Source organism: Melospiza georgiana, chromosome 4, assembly GCF_028018845.1.
Source record: "Melospiza georgiana isolate bMelGeo1 chromosome 4, bMelGeo1.pri, whole genome shotgun sequence".
Classification (NCBI taxonomy): Eukaryota; Metazoa; Chordata; class Aves; order Passeriformes; family Passerellidae; genus Melospiza; species Melospiza georgiana.
The window spans coordinates 13,996,993-14,014,648 of record NC_080433.1 but is presented as its reverse complement, the minus strand read 5'-3'; the positions used below and the strand labels follow the sequence as shown (position 1 = coordinate 14,014,648).

General features: G+C 41.9%; 1 protein-coding gene across 1 annotated transcript; it reads right to left on the bottom strand.

Moving 5' to 3' along the window:
• Positions 1–6,628: 6,628 nt before the first annotated feature.
• Positions 6,629–17,656, bottom strand: CREBL2 (cAMP responsive element binding protein like 2). The gene is made up of 4 exons (XM_058022977.1): positions 17,494–17,656; positions 10,697–10,894; positions 9,168–9,315; positions 6,629–8,445 (listed from the first exon to the last, which is right to left on the bottom strand). Coding segments are annotated over exons 1-4 (363 nt in total). The 5' UTR covers positions 17,509–17,656; the 3' UTR covers positions 6,629–8,443.

Below are 17,656 nucleotides of genomic sequence, written 5' to 3'. Positions count from 1 at the left end.
TGGCTGTTTCTTGCTGAAACACCACCATATGCTTAGTTTTCCTTTGACATTTAATCACCTCTGACACAGCAAAATCAGATCTAGGCTAAGCAGGTAATTTCATATTATTTTCAACTTTGGATTGGAGATTGAAACATAACAGTTCTTCTTTTGGTTAGTAGTTTTATTAAAGAAATAATAAAGGAACTGAATAGAATGAGCCCTGAGGTGACAGAGGACCACAGGTTCATGGTTACCCACTCCTGCTAGGTCAGAGTCCAGAGGCACACAGGACACTTGTTTCTTGAAGTCTGCCGTGTTTCCCCACCTTTCAAAAGGTTTTTCCCTACAGAAGTTTGCCAGGAAAAGTCCAGGATTGCCATGACACAGCAGCTAGGGACACAATGTCCCCTGGCTGAAAGAGCTGGTAGCTCTGCACTGACATCATCACCATAAGTGAAGTCTGGAGGCTGGGTCTCTCAAACCACCTTTCCACATCAGTAAAATCCCAATCCCACTTGTAGCAGAGTGAGCTTGGCTCTGCTTGCTTTTACCAGACTACCCTGGTAAAAACACAAGAGCAAGGAAAAAGCTTTCTCACTGCTTCCATTATTTTAGGACAGGTGAGGGACAGGTGGACAGGCAGGTTAAGGACAAATGGGTTTGGTAGCACCAATGTCAGGTACCTCCTGGTTTGCCAAGGCCCCAGAGGTGCCAGAGACAGAAGGCAGATCATGAATTATCTAAGCAAGAAATGGAAAATTCTGTAGGATTTGCCTGATCAATATAGACACAAAACAAACAGAATAAACTCCACAAACACATCTCAAGCCCATCTACAAAGGGGAGGTTCTGGGAGAAAGCACTTCTGGGTCTCTTGCCCATCCATTCCTTAGTTTTAAATGTTTTCTGTGTAAGAACATGATACAGTGCCAACCATTAGGCTTTTTTTTTCCATTAAGCAGACACATGTTAAGTAGAAATTCCATCACTACTGTTTATACTTGGTATTAAGTGGCTTGCCCTTGGGAATTCCTATTACAAATTGTCCAATTATGTCCCTTCCTTTTTATTTCAACAGCAAGTTGGATTTTCAGTTAAGTATACTTTAAAAATTTCCAGTGGGAAGCAGAGACTCACTTCACTTGTACCTATTTTTCCACCAGCCTCACGGAGGTGACACCAAAATGGCTATCACCAATAATTGGACTTAAGGGTTTCCATATGCCCACTTAAGAATCCCCAGAGTTTTTTCAGTCTCCTCAACTCAACCCATTTAAATTCAGATTTAACTGACATTGATTTAGGAGTTGGTTTTCCAAGGTGCTGAAAACACGCCATCAATTGCAGCTGAAATTCTGAGTGCTCAGCCCTTCTCAATATCAGATTCTTCCTGTTTAAAAGAACAAAAAGCAGATCTGAAGTTTATTAAGGCCAGACCCATATGCTCAAAGGAAGGGTTATTAACTCCTTAAGTGATTCTGTAAGTTAGTATGTCTTTATTAGTTGGCTCTTTTCAACTTAGCAAGTGTTGTGGAATAGGCCATTATAAATTACAGAAGCTTTATTTGAACTGGCTTCTAGTAAAACATAACACACCTACAGGAAGATTGTTGTATAAATGTCACCTCCTGATGAGCAGTCTGGACTAAACCACAGATTTTTTTTCTACACTACTGCTAACACACACAAGGTCTTTAATTTGTTTCATGAAAATGGTCCCTGGATAATATTCAGAAGTGACAAAGATGGCAGTAATTCTTTTGTGTGCAGCATCTCAACCATTTTACACCAGCTTTCCTAATTTGCAGGGGAATAGAAAAAGAAATATTATACCACTAAATAATTAGATTTGTTCTTGTCTCATGCCTGGGCAGACACAAGCTTTTTCTCTGCATGCACCAGTAAGAGACGCTTTTGGGGAAGCGGGACTGATCAAGGACTTGAATTTTTTTGAAGCCATGTAGAATTAGGCAGCAGAGGGCACATACAGATGGATGTAATTACCCACCTATTTCCAAAGGCACTCCAGCTCTTCTCTTCAGCCCTGGAGATTTACCATCTCCACTTCTACACACACTCCACAAAGTCCCTCCCCATATTGATCCAAACACAGGAGGGAAAATGATGAAGAAATATCCAGAGTTAGCAAGATTTCAGATTAGCCACCAGCTAGCTGTACATGCAGTAGTAGGAGTAGCCCTGATTGCATTAACTCGATGCTAGGAGCTCATCTGCCCTCTCTGGCTTTTTGCAAACTCTAAAACAGCTCTTGCCACATTATTGACTTGGTCTTTCACACTCACTCAGGGCATCTTTGTCACAATCTTCATTCTTGGCCTTGTAGGGGTTTTTTTTCTGTAAGAGGGATGCTGAGGATGTGGCCATCACCACAGCAGCATCTTCAAAGATCACATCCTGCACATGTAACATGTTTACTGCCAGAAGAAATTCCTAACCAGGTAACGAATCACTGGAGACTGGTCTTCAGGGGAAATATTTAATGAAAAGCAACTCAAGTTCCATTTTTCTTTGAAGGGCAGAAGAGGAGTTTGAAGGGAGCCAGGCTTCCAAATGCCTCGTTATCCAGGAGAAACAATTGCTGCCAAGCACTGGCCCCCACACTTGGATCTTTCTTGTAGCCTGAGAAACATTACCAGCTAAGCTTTCCCTGTCCCTTGCTACAGTAAAATTGTGTCCTCAAAGGCTCTCAGTGCTCCTTGGAAGGCTCCTGACATCAGAAACAAAACTGGAGTGCACCAGTGTTGATACTCTAGTCTTACAACCCCCGTGTAGATCTTCCAACCAAGCATGGCAGAAAAATGGCACACAGGGAAGAAATCAGCACTTAGAAGCATCCTTGTCAATCCCTGCACTTCTCTCTATCCCTTATAATTAACTTGAAATTGATACTTTATAAAATTCTCACTGATATCCAAAAATAGTTATATGCTAACAAAAGATGGGGGGAAAGAAGTTTTAGAGTAATAAAGAAAATAATTTTAAGAGGTGATACTTAAATTTACAGCTGGTGGTAGTATTTCTGACAGATCAATGCTAAGCTGTATTAGTAATAAACACATTTGGTTTTTTTAAATGTCCTGATTCATGCAAAGGAGATGATTGAGAAAAAAATGCAAGGTGAATGCAAGCAATCACAAGAGGCCATTCATTATTCTGCCTCCATTTTTTTATGAATACATTCACAGAACTGCAACTGTGCTCATTCCACAAGTAGCTCAGGGCAGAGGGATTAAACCAGACAACCTTTATAATTGTTCTCCAGCTGTCAGTCAGCCTTTTTTATCTGCCAGCATGTGTAGACAATATAATTTCCATTAACAATGCCACTCATTTAGTGGCATTGGACTGAAATGACAACATTAAGTGGATAATGAAAAAAAATAGGAAAAAAAATGATTGCGTAAATCCAAAAAGCTGAAAGAGTTAATTGGTTAATTGGCTGTTTCTCAAACAACATTGGCTCCACTGTTGGAGGTAAGCAAGGCAAAATACCAGTAATTAAAAAGCTAATTACTATTTTATTTCAGAAAGTGAGGAACCCTAAGATTAAAGTAATGAGAAATGCAGCTTGCTGAAGTGAGAATAGTAACACTGTTGTCATCAAGAGTTCCCTGCAGAACCATCACCTTGGGAAGGTTTGCACACAGACTTGTCACAAGAGTAATTAGCTAAGAAAGCTATAAAATACCTCCTTCCCCTTTCATTATCTGAGATCCCAGATATGATTCCAGATTAAAATGGAAAATTAACACTATTACTGTACTTACTTTGATGACACCTTTTCTGGGCTATGTTCATGGGCCAAAATGTTTTAAATTAATCCCTCCCTTAACTCCACGGGCTGTTTCAGATATTTCAACCTATATCTGGAAGGCCATGATAGATCTACACACAAAAATCTGCACATTCCAAAAATCAGCATCAGTTGAATTTTAGTCCACTGATGTGCTATTTAGTGTGGGACACCTCAAGTTTCACTGTGGATTAGAAAATTATGTTTTATCATACAAATTCACAATGGAGTCATGTAAGAAATTAATTTATTGACATCATTTTTGGAGAAATTAATGCTCAGTGACACAAAGAGCAGGAACTGACAAACTGGTATTCTGCCCAGCTTACCTCCAACAGGGATTTCTACACCAGCCCATCCATCCTCTGTCACCCCTGCTGCAACTCTTGAGCTCAATAAGGAGGACTGTGGTTCTTATTTCAGCTTTTCCTCTGCTTTCTCTGCATTTTGAGACTTGTCTCAAACATTTATTTCTTATATAAACAGTAATTTTATAGGTGGTTATAGAGATTACAATTTCTTGGAAAGCAGCAAACTGGAGCTATGATCCCAAACCTTCTCCAGCTCTTCAGGAAAAACTAGATTCATTACTGATGTAGGTTAGTCTTCACCCTAAAATGTAAATGGAAAGAAAAGGAAAAACAATCAGACACAATCAGGCATCTCAAAGTTGGCCAGATTTCAGCTTTCAAGAAAGAGAGAAGCTTTTTGAAATTTGTCTACTACATTAAAATAAACCCCTGATATAAGTTAAGATAGTATTTGAAAAGCACTTGATACTGATTCTTTGACAAACACTTATTATCAGATTGTGAAAGCAGACTGTGATTACTTTCTTTTTTTCTTTTTTACACATAATTACAAAATGTTCTCAGTTAAGTGATGAGTCAATTAAATGTACCCCCTTCACTGCAGGATTCTGTGCATGCAGTATATATAGAGGAACAAAAAGGCAAGACCTGCTGGACATTTTTCTTATGAAGCTGCCACTATCTGGTCCATCCTTGCTTTACACTCCCCAGAAGGATAAGTGCAGTGCTTACTCCATCATCATCCACTGAATTCAGTTTTACTAATTTAACCCTAACAGGAGTTCTGGGGTTGGTGTAAACACCAAATAGCACAGACAGCATATTTTAAGACTGTGGACAGTTTCCAAGAGATACCCACCTTTAGCTTGCTGAATGAGTCTGGCTGAAGATTAGATTTCCATGGTAAGGGGGAAAATGAGGCATTTCCAGGCTCATTTCCTTTCTTCAGTGCTTGTCAGAGAGAACCAGCTGTGCTTACTCACTGGAGGAGAAACATGTGAAAGGCTCTACCCAGCCTACACACAGAGAGGGTACGACTATACCACCCTACAATATTTAGGGAACTAGATGAGATTCCTGACCAGAGGACTTGCCTGTATCACTCCTAGGAGCCACCCCAACAAGGATGAAGAGTATGAGCATTAGAGCAGCAAACAAGCATGAACCACAAACACTTGCTGGTTTTCAAGGGGAACTGCTAGACTTCAAGTTTCAAAATAAAGGACTCCCAGAAACCCAGCTAAGGCCTAAAAATGTATAACACAGCATGACCTGCTACATGATGGAAGCCACCGAACTTGAATGAATGATTGCTGCTTGGGAATGCTACATTTGGTAATGGACTACAGCATCTAGTGCAGATGGAAAAGCTGCAGTTAGAGCTGTAACTATGAGTGACAGATTTTTGCTTGCAGACAATCAAGGATGATGGAGGCAGTAACAGACCTCCTGTCCATCTGCATGAAGCACAAGTGGTGCCCATGTTTCTGCCCCATCAGAACATGGACACCACTATTCATGCCACAGAGTTGGGGCCAGGCTTGCCAAACACAGCCTTGTAATGTCAAGTGCTGACTAAGCCAAGAAGCAGGAGCCACCATGACAAGGAACAGAAGAAACTGCTGCTCACCACAATGAGAAATTCCCACTCTCCATTTCCTCCACAAAAGAAACCTTTCTGCTAAAAGGCTTCCTGTTTGGTCTCACAGCATGTGAAACAAAGAGGGAAGAAAACAAGCAGGGTGTTTCTGGCAAGATCAGAGCTGGGTTTGTCACGTTACTGAGTGATGGGCAGAGCTGCTCTGGTCACACATCACGACTTCTCTGCCATGTTTTCTACATCCCTAATTCTGAAAGACACTTAAACATCTGCATAACATTTGAAATATGTGTCTAATTACAAGACATGGTTTACATCTGAAAGTGGACTGTGTAACACTAATTCTAACCCAAAATAATCCATTTCCAGTATGATCATGTTATAAAGTCCAACCACAAGGTTGGCAGACTATAGTTCTGAACATTTGACCTGGGCTTTTTCTTCCCCCAGAAAATCCAGGAAAGTGAACAGGTAAGGATTCAAATTCAACAAAAATCCCCAAATTTAGGGCTTGGTTTTACCACTATTTTTCAGGACAAACTGCAGCACAGATCTTCAGATATAGAGGGTGGATGATGGGGATGGGTGGGCAGGACAGGACATGGACAACACAATATGAACTCTCACATCCTCCCCATCTCTACTTCAGTGAGACTCAACCTCTCTTAATAGTCTTGTGTGTGTGTGCAACATTTTTAGCAATTGCTGGGTGCCTGGTTGCAGGGTCTAAAGAATAAACCTAAAACCATGCATTAAGGTTCAAGATATAGGTGCTTAGAATGCAATTCTGAAAACAATTGTGCTGTACACTGAAATATGGTACTTGATTATCTTCAGTGTTTTCACCCCATCCTGAACTGACACAATGCTAAACAGACCCAATTAGTTCAATAAAAAAAGGCAACACTCGGTCTAGCAAAGTCGTTCATTATAATATTTATTCTATGAAACAATGCTGAAAATAGAAGATTAAAAAATGTTCCATGCATTTCATAAAATACAGAGAAAGACACTGTCATAAACAAAATAGAATAAGCAAGCCAAACACCCTCTGAAAACCCCAGGAGCTCCACTCTCCACATTGCATCATGAGAATACAAAAAGCATATCCAGGAGAAAGAGCACTCTGAGGAAAGTGGCAGGTTATCTCTCAATAACTGGGATGAGTATGTCTTGGTCATTAACCCACAAGAGTTTTGCCACCACCTTTCTTACTACAAAACCAAACTGATTCCACTTGCTTTCCTTGCTACCCGTTCCTGGCAATGTCTTTGGCTGGGAAACCAGGACAGCACAGCAGAATTCACATTAAGCTGCTGTCCAGAGAGGTACTAGGGCCCAAAATGTAGGCAGCTATGGAAAGGTACCAGGGCACAGTGGGTGAGAGGGAATGGCAGCTGCTCCCCTGCTGGAAGCAGGCTGCAGGGACATGCCTTGACTGTCTTCCCAGGAGCACTGTGTGTGGAAAACGCACCTGCTGGAAGAAGGATGGGCAGAAGTGATGCCCTAGGGTGACTTTATGATGCTTGGAGCCCCAGCTGTCTGTTCTGTTTATGCTGGATATTAAGTTCTGCACCTTTAAGACTGGTTCTGAGAGCAAAGGGCAGGAGAAGAAGAGCACAGCTTGTTTGCAGAAACTGCACTTGCTCCTCTGCATTGTCTCTCACAGACTGTGCTGTCTGCAGCAAGAACAGCAGGACAGAGCTCTCCTTTGCCTTTAGTCAGCTTTTTTAGCTAGCCGAGGCAGAGAAGTTCACCACACTGTGGCATTTCTTTTTCTTGGAACTCATTGGCCCTGCTGTGGACTGAAAACCCAGAAAAACACCAGGAGCTCATGTCTGTAGCCCACCAGGGCCTGGGATGCAGCATTTTCCAGTGCAGGAGGAGAGACTGAGCAAGCCTACCACACCCCATGAAAAGGATTTTCTGAATTTGCCATATCTTCAGAACAGGGAGAGGTTTGTTTAATATTATTCATTTTCTATGCTTGTGAATACTTTGCTTGTTAAACAAACAGACTTTTTCCACTTTTCTGCAAGGAAATCTTGAGGAGAGGGGTTGCTTGAATCTGCTTTCTAGAGGGATCCATTTGGAAGTTTCCTCCCAAATTTGCCCTAAACCAGGACAAGCAGGAAATGTATCTAGTATCTCTTTAAGAATCCCAGTCACACAAAAGACATGCTGCATTAAAGATAGATGACAAGAGCAACACCTGCATTTAGGTTACAAACGACATTGCTATCAATCTTATACTGAAACATTTTGATCCATCTCCTTCTCCTCAACCTACAATAGTGGGTTTGGCTTTAGCAAAGCTGTTACAAGATCCTTCTCTTGATTTTCTTTTACAGAACCTCCCACACTCCCACAACAGTTAATAACCACATAACCACCAAACACAAAGCCAGCCTAATTCTGGGCTCTGACATAAAAGCAGCTTCACTCTTGTGCTGGGAACACCCCAAAGCTGCCAAAGCTGTATTTGGGGAGGGCAGGGTAGAGAAAGGAAGAACAAGGCTCCACTTACACCAACATCTGCTGCTCCAAAAGTCCCACCCACAAAGCCTTAGGAGCACCATAATCAAAGAATTTCATGTGGGGAGGAGCAAAGAGAAGAGAACAGACTGGGATCCTTCCCCCTGCACCTGGGGATGCAGCCACTCTTCAGAACAGCATTCTTCCTCCTGCCAGCTCCCAAGCCAACTCTGCTGCAGCATGGAAGGTTCTGCATCAGCCTCCTGAGAATGAAAGCACAGGGAGAGAAGATTGTTATGGTTGGAAGAGTGGTTTTCATGTTGATCATGAAAAACATAAAGCTAGAAACTCCTGTTTTTTAAAAAAATTCAGTGAAGTGTAATTTAGCCGGTAGGACAAACTATTAAAAAATTAGAAGTAAGATCTAGAATTGCCCATGCTATACCTTAATTCTCTCCCTTTGCATATATATATATATCAGGAATATGACTTTATATCTTCTCACTTTCCAATTCCCAGAAGAAACCTATTCCATTCCCTGCACAAGCACAAAGGAGTCAGAAAGAAGACTCCATAGAAAATCCCACGTCCAGCATTTCTCTCTTGGGGTGCTTGCAGCTAGAATAATGTTTTCTTGGTAAAATTTTTAAAGTTCAATTATGTTTAATGTGCTCCATTTAGCTTGCATTAAAAAAAAAACCAACAGAAAATGCTGTAAGAAATTAAGGTCTTCACAGGTCTCCACAGGCTTTGGTGAAACACAGAGAGTCTTTTAAAATAATTGCCCAGCTTCCTCTATAGTGGAATTTCTGTGTTGTCCATGTAAACATTACACAGAGTCTTTGTACCACCCACTAAGCTCTTTGTTTCAATCAACTATTTCTTCCCAAAAGCACATCCTTATGTTTCTTCCTACACCACAGCCACCCTCCTACACCACAAAAGATGTAACAAAACAGGAATTAATCACAGGCTGGATACTCACAGGGATTGCTGCTGTTTGCCTCTGTCTTTGCAGCCTTGGCAAGTTTGGTTGAGTTCTGCTGTGCTTTGCCTTGCTCCTCTCCAGTTAGCAGGGCTTTTATTTCCGAGGGGATTTTCCCTTGGTCCATGGCCATGCACCACTGCTTGTACTGAAATATGCAAACACATTAGGCCTTAGCAAAGTGCCAGGATCACATTAGCAGACAAACCAGGGCTGGAATCTTTACCTTCCTGTCCATTCATGGAAGGTCTGAACGTACTGAGCTGAAGCCTCTTACGAAACTGCAGAGCCCTAATGAGCTGAGCACGTGGCCATGGCTGCATACCTGGCCTCAGCAAAGCCTCTTTCAGTCAGTAAACTGCTGCTCAGAGGCAGCCCCAGACAGAATGCTGTAATTATTAAACAACATGGAACACTCTGTGCAATTTCTCGCTGCTGGCATGCGAGAATACCGTTCCAGTTCATGGCCTATTAAAAACAAATATTTCACATGACTCGGGGGCTCATGGACTACTGAGAGGTCCTTTCCAACTGCACAAGGCACAGAGGAAGCACATGTGCCTTATTCCTACTTCCCTCATCTTAAATCCTTCATTGCCAAACCCTGAAGCACATCAAAAAACTGTGGAGAGTTGGCTGGCTTTTCACCTGATCCTAAACCTGCTGACTTGTAGTGATTAGCCCTGCCCATTCAAACAAACCTAAAGTCAGGTCAGTGCAGCATTCTCAGCGTTGGTGATGTTTCAATGACACCACTGTGTTGTCACTATAGGACATGAAAGAAAACAAGCACACACCGCAGTTCTCAAGGTGAAGGAAAAAAAAGAAGTTTATTTTCTGACTCCAACACTTATAGTTTTCTGAGAGTGACAGTGGATTGGAGGGTGACAGTGCCACCTCTCCAATGACACTGGACAGACCAACAGTCCATCAACTTTCTCCTCCTCCATAAAGGAACACAAAACAATGAGTTACTTACAGAAAGTGTGTGAGAAAGTTCTCTACAAGAATGTCGGCATCAGAAGGCTTAGAAAATCTTAAAAAAACAGGGCAACACTGTGTCTGTATTTCCAGATGAAACATTCTCTTTGGTTAATGCTGCTCATTTGGCCAAGACCCCAATCTTACACATCCTGGAACCACCTACAAAGAGAGCATGTTGCAAGAATCCTCCTCACCAGCAGAGAAGCAATGGCACTCTGTGGATACATGCTTGCCCTTTGATATTTCAACACCTCTTCTCACAATCTACCTCTGTCAAAGGTGTTTCAAAAGGAGACATTTCAAAGCCAACACACTCAAGTATAATGGCACTTCCTTTGCTTGCTTCCAGTTCAGAACCAGCAGATAACTTGTGACATGAGTTTGTATTCTACACACCAAAGCATGCAAACAGCTGGATGCATCTGATGTTTTGATACCTCCTGGCCAGCCAAATGCCACTGTCAGTCACTGTGGTCCCGAGAACAAGCGTTCATGACACAGGTCCCAGACAATACCAAGGGTTAGGTTAAATGATAGTTCCTTACCATTTCAAGCTCTTCTCTGAGAGCACAGATGGCTCTCTCTCTGCTTGAAACCAGCTCTTCCAGGTACTGGTACCTCAGCTTCTTCCTGGCTCTGCACTCTCTTGCACTCTGACGACTTCTTTCAAGTTTTGCCTTCAAGTCTATTTTGGCTGGTTTACGACCTCGTTTGCCTGGTTTCTTTACCTTGCCTCCAACCACCTGGAAAGGAAGGGCACAGTAAAGATCCTGCTCTGCAAAGGTAGTGCTGGAACCATGAGACAGTAAATATTAGGAGTCTCAAGTACAAAATCTTGCATATCCATCCCGGAGCAACAGAGGAAATAAGAATGCTGAGCTCTGAAGTTTTCAGGACTCTCTCCAGTGGCTCTATTTCTCTCTCATACTGGGGAGCCCAGAACTCAATACACTATTTCAGGTATCTATGAGGGCATCTGGTTATTGAGGAGGCATAATCAGCTTGCAGTGAAATTGTTTTCATATCACCAACAGCTGGTGCTCTAGCAGGTCTGGAAATGTAACTCTCCCTTGCAGAAATGTAACTCTCTAGTTTCTTGCCCTATGGAATGCAGCTTTTGCAATCACCTTCCCCTCTTCTTTGTAGCTCCTTTTTTACAGGTCTGAGAGCTTCTCCTGCTACAAATAAAAATTTAAAAAAAATAAAATAAAGCCAGGTTTACTCTGCGTTTCCCCACTCAAATATTTCATTCTTAACATGGGGGCATGGCACAAGAAAATCTTAAATATGGTCTGCAGATTAGTTCACTGGTCATTGGGCAGTATCACCTAGTAAACATTACATCAGCCACACACTCCAGCTCCCTCTGAAGTGAGAATTTCTCTTTATTTGCATTCTGACCACACTGTTTGACTGGAGGGGGTGTGGAGAAATACACCTAACACACACACCTGCATACAAGAATTTCACTGCTACCTTAGTATTTCACCATCCTGCACACAGACAGACTTTTTCTAACAGGCAGTGTTTAAAATATCAGAGTTCATCATTTTTAAAAAAGCACTTTTACTGTGAAAAGCTACAAAACAAGTAATTTTTAACATTCAAACAAGTCACTTGTTCTGCAAACTTAGCAAGCTGCAATAAAAACAATAACATAGTGAGTTGACGTGCCAGAATGAAGAGGGAAAAAAAGGATTATACAATTGAGCCTATTCTTTCTTTGGAAAGTGAGTCAACAATCACATGCCAACATAATCCTACCCTCTCTGTATTGTCCCTCCTGATTTATTCAGGAGTAGCTGCCTACCATAAGCAAATGAAAGAACAGAAAGTACTTAATGGACATCTATATCATGAAACAAACACAATACATTCAGAAGAGCAAAGGGGAAAAAAAAAACTAAGCTCTTTTACACTTGAACTGCTGAACACAGTTTAAATAATTCTTTACTTCATCAAGGCGCTCCCCATAAGATTTTCTAGCTCAAAAAAATGAATGTAGTTCAAAAATAAAAGTAACCAGATGTGGCCAAGGCAGGGGGCAGGAGCTCTAAGGAAGGGAAAGTGACTTTCAGGCATGGCAAGGTCTGTCCTCTCATGGAAACATTCTCCTGGTTGTGGATGGTGTGATCCACATGCCCAGCTCAGCAGAAGGTGGAACTACACAGAATTTTCCCAGGTGGGGCTGTAGGCACTCACAATTTGCTCTCTATTATTACTTGCACTTGGAAGATTGGTGGATATTACATTATACACACTACAGCCAAAGTACTTCAGTTCTCAAAGACTTTTAGCACCTGAGGCTTTTTTCTGTGCTAATGCAATGTATTTCAAAGCAAATCTTTGAATTCAAGAGCTAGATAAGGTCTTGTAGAAACACACTGCAGCTCTCTCAAAAAGCCCTGGCCACTCTGGGTTCTGACCCTCTAGAACTAGAGTGAGCTGCCACTCAAGGCTGGGGCCCCACCACACTCCTATGTGAACAAAAAGTACACATCACCCTGAAAAGGCAGCAATTACAAGCAATTTAATCAAATCCTGCATTCTTGTCAGTTTTTCCTCACCAATATTTAGAAGCTCCTGCTGTAACTTTAAGCAACCCAGCTGAGGGAAAAAAGGCCTGAGAAATCCTTTGCCCCCATACAGCATTCCCATATCTCCCTGGCTTCTAGTCCTGTTTACCTGCTCAGTTTCTGTACTGATGTGACAGAAAGAAGACAAAGCAGAAGTGATAGTTGATGCTGAACATGGCAACAGACCAAGCAAACATTTTTTTGTCCCTTTGTATTCCTCTGCAGTTTATAAAAAGATGTGATCTATTAGCATTCAGCAGTTGAGATTTGGGGTTTTTTCAGGGAGTCATAAGCAATCAAGACTCAGAACAACATTAATCATAAAAATTTTCATAGATATATTAACAAAGGCATGCATTAGTTAGAGATCTGACCAAGCTCCCATTTCAGTTCACTCAGAAAATAGAAGAACATAACTCTTTTCTCAGGCACATGGTGTGGTTCTTGGGGTGTCCTGCACAGGGCAGGAGTTGGACACAATGATCCCAATTGGTCCCTTCCAACTCAGCCTATTCTGTGACTCCACAATTTCCTCTTAATACCCTCCTTAGCCCATAACCTCACTCTTGCCTCCCATCAGTGCTCAGGCACAAAGTTATTTGACCTGGAATTGGAAATAGCTGCAATTACTTGACCTGATATAGAAAATTCCTCAGACTTCTGGGTTTTTTTTACTAGAAGCCTGCAGCAGATCTCTCCAAAATGAACAGCAGAGGGGTCCTCCACAGGAAGGAGGTGCACATATAATAGACTACACTGTATCAGCTCCTCACTCACCACCCTGAGGAGCTGAGCCCCTCAGATAGAAGACAGGGGTAGAGTTGGCCTCATCATGAGATTTGCAAGTTTGCATCAATTTAGCAGATTAAAGCAACAGTAGCCCAGGCAATGCTGATCACACTGACCAGGTCAGCATCTCCCAGAAGCTCTGAGTTTATTTACCAATGAACAAGCAGCTCCATCAACCAGTACTTGGGATCCATCTCAGGCAGACTCTGCATTGCATTTGCAGCTGAAGGTAAAGGTCTGCAGAACTTAATGCAGCATGAAACTGGTGATCATCTACACAATTTATATAAAACTATAAAAATGATTTGTTAGAAATAAAACCTAAGGGCTGTGTTACAGTAGAGGGAATCTATTCCCACTTGCAAACATTTTTACAAAATCAGAAAGTAAATGAAGCCAGTCACAAGTCTCCTAACAAAGATGAAGTTTTCTGATCTTCCAATTCAAAGCATACCACTCACAGTAGCAGTACAAAACCCAGCTAGAGAGCATGCTTGTTATTCCTCCATTTCATGACATTTTATATGCCCAACACAATTCTTTTACTTTCACTGGCAGACAAACTGCGTCCGATAATGATCCAAAAATGTAAGATACTATTTAGTGAGCAAACACAATCTAAGTCTGAATCAGATGTGTCAACAGAAATTAATCCTGAAACTCTCACCATACAAAGTGCTTCATGTCTTAAGAATGCCATGTTCAGCACAGAGGCATCAAGAATACTGTCTGTCTTTGCTACAAGGTCTGTTTTAAAAAAGCATGAGCTAGGGATAAATAAAGTTTTCACAAAGTGTTATGCAGGCACCCAGATGGGTAAGTGCTAAAGTTCAGGGCAGCAGTCACTCAGATGCCACAGGTGACAGCCCTGCTCTTCCCCAAGGAAGGACTTACAGCCTCACACAGGAATTGTGTCCACCACTGGGCCCTACACATCCTCTCAGTTCTCATTAACAGAAACCAGGCACTTTTCTAAACATGTCTCTGTTAGAACTTGGGCTCAAGGAGGGTCAGCTAACTCTACCATGTGTATCCTCCCAGCCCACTGTAACAATGAAATAAAACTGTTTAGAGACTTTAATCTCCTGCATTTTTATGGCTCCTTGCAAATATGAGATGTGTCATCTGAGCAATGCTGAGCAGGAGCTTTTTCAAACATGTAATGATTTGAAATTGCTCCTATCAAACTATAACCAAAGCTGTTAAGGTTTTGTATTTCCAAGCAAGCAGTAATGAGAATGCTTTATGTTTAATTGTAATAAATGGATAGTGGGATGTTAGTTCTCAAGAATGTTGAATGTATGTTATAAGGATGAAAGAAGTTTTGCTAAGACCTGTGCAGAAATCAGCCCAGCTCCTTGGGTGTAGCCCTTTGCTGAGAGCCTTCCCCTGCTGGAACAGCATGTGTTCCCTTGGAAAGGAAAGCTGCATGAACACCAGAGCAAGAAATCAACACTTGCTGCATCCACAAATATATTATATAATATATTTTCTGTGCAAGACAAGAATATTTGTAATAAAAGACAGCAACCCCAACCTTTTTTGTGTTGGTCTGGTTTTTGTTTGCTTGGTTTTAACTTCACTGGAATAACAAAATTGACATTACAAACTTTTGCTTCTTATTTCTGGACATAAACTGAGCAGTTAATTACTAAAATAACTATTTTCAGTGTCCCCTACAAAAAACTCTGTAATTAATACAAAAGATTGCAGTTAGCTGTATAAAACTGTATTTTAACGTTGACCAACAAGTTACCAACTTCTTAGTCTAGTCCCTACTCTCTGCTTCCCAATGCATATAACAAATACATAATATGTTATATGTAGCCTTGTAAAATAATCAAGAAATTTCACCTATAAAGGCTGAAGCCACCACAACACAGCCTCTCCTTTCTCCTCTGTCCAAAGACTTCACAGATGCACAACTGATGTTTTAACATGAATTAACTGCAAGTAACAGCTCCATCACTAAATTCTTTCCCTTCCACACCCAATAGCTCAAATCACAGCGAGAAGTGAGGCCAGTACCTGAACAACCCTTAGGTTAAAAGCAGTTCTATAGAAGAAAAGGAGGTCATATTTCGGGTGGGGGTTCTTTGGGGTTGTTTGTTTGTTTGGGGTTTTGTTCGTTTTTTGGGGTTTTTTGTGCGTGTGTGAATATTTTAAGAACATCCTTCTGAAATGAAACATGAAATTCTTCTAGATCTGATGTTAAGATATTCTACCTCTCCCTTTATTTCTTGCTATTTCCTTCCAATTTTGAGGAATGTGTTGACAAGAACCATTCTTCTAATGTCCTCTTAAATCAGACAAGAAGCTAAATTAAAATGCACTATGAATTAGGGAAAACTCTGCAGCCTGCAAGCTCAGTTCTAAATTCTTTGTGTCAATTAGATGGAAGAAACACTGAACTTGGCTGCAGGGAGTTATAGAATGGTCACTACACTACCAACACAATTTAGTTGGTTGAGTTTTTGCAGGGAAAGTCCTTTCACAGGCCAACCCCCTCAGCAAGGAGGAAAGCATGACTCAGTGGAATTTTTAGGAGATTTCAAGGACATGCTGACTCCAGTGTAACCACAGTGGCCATAAAATGAGTAATGAATAAATAAATAGTGCTTGCCTCATCCTGACACAGCAACCTGCAATGGGAAGAGCCCTCCTAAGGGAAATGGCATCTCTTGAATGGAGTCACCAACTCCTCAAGGTGACCTGCAGCCTCATGAATGATATAAACTGTACTTGGGAGTGAAGATAGCAAGAAGAGTGAATATTCCACTCTGTTGTATTTTCTTATTCACCTCAACATCAATTTTTAAAAAGAAAAGAAAAAACCGAAGTATCAACTTACTGACTGGGTAAATAGATTTATTTTATTTAGTAAATGTGTCAAAAAATGTTTCAGGGGAAAAAAAAAGGCATACTATCATGACTCCACATGACATAATGGCAGACCAAAAATTATTTTTAAATGAAAATTTGGAAGTTGGGTAATAAAAAGAGCCTAATTCAGAGAAGAACATAAAAAGAAATAAAAATCAGATAATGTTCATGAACTATATACACCTCCAGAACTAAATCTTCTGGATCTTCTAAACTACTGCCCAAATTACACAAACATTCATGTAGTTCCCAGAGTTGTGAGACATCAGTGATGCAGATTTCCCCCAACCTCCTTCACAGCTTTCAGGTAAGGCCTTAATAAAATAAAATAGCATACATGTTAAAGCAGCAGATCACCACAAACCTTTCAGAGCCTTGCAACCCATTCTGTGGATTGTGGATTACCAAATTACTGATCACTTCTAAATTTCTTTATTCCTTAAGAAATCGTGTCAAGCATTTTTTTTCTTGCTTTGAATTAAAGCAGATCTTCATAGGCTGTGTAATTTTGTTCCAGTAAAATCCCCGTGGATAAGGCTTAACCAGCACTGCAGGGAGCTGAAACACCCAGCCTCAGCTGGATCTGGGCTGCAGTGAGCAGGCACGGCTGCTGTCCCTACAGGCCCTGCTTTAGGAACACTCTAAGTAGGAGGGTGGAGGAAGATCTGTTCCTTGGGCACCTCCTCATGTTCATCTTCACTCAGCTGGAACCCCACGCCTTCAGGGATGCCACTGTGCTGCTCTCATGAAATTCTTCCAATGCTGGAAGAATCCAGCTTCCAGCACCCAGTATGAGGCTGCAACCCACGCTGCTGCCCTCGTACCTCACCATTTGTGCTATTTATAATCAATCCAGGCTGCTGCTGGGAGCATGAGGCTCTGCACCACACCACACTGCTGGTACCCAGCCTTTGTCCATGCCTGGAGGTTTAAGGAATCGCCAGAAGCAGCATCGAAGCGCTGCAAGCGAGAACTAAGCGGGCAACCCTTCCTTGCTATCAGCTGCGGGAAGCAGAGCTGGCCAAGAGCAGATTTCAGAAGGGTCCCTGCACCAAGAGCCTCACCGGCTGCCCCCAGCTCCAGCAGGCCCTTACCTTGCTGTCATCCATGTGTGCCGCCAGCCCCGATCCGCCTCGCCGCAGCCCCTGCTCGAGGAGCAGACGGAGCCGCCCGCCCGCAGCCCCGGCAGACACCGGCGCTCACAGCGCCTCAGGGCCGCCCGCGGCCGCCGCCATCGCCTGCTGCCATCTTTGTTTA

Bases quoted from the DNA above. Each gene is read 5' to 3' on its own strand.
- CREBL2 (XM_058022977.1), bottom strand. The intron at 9,316-10,696 runs GTAAGGAACTAT...TGCATATTTCAG, and splicing joins TCAGAGAAGAGCTTGAAATG to TACAAGCAGTGGTGCATGGC.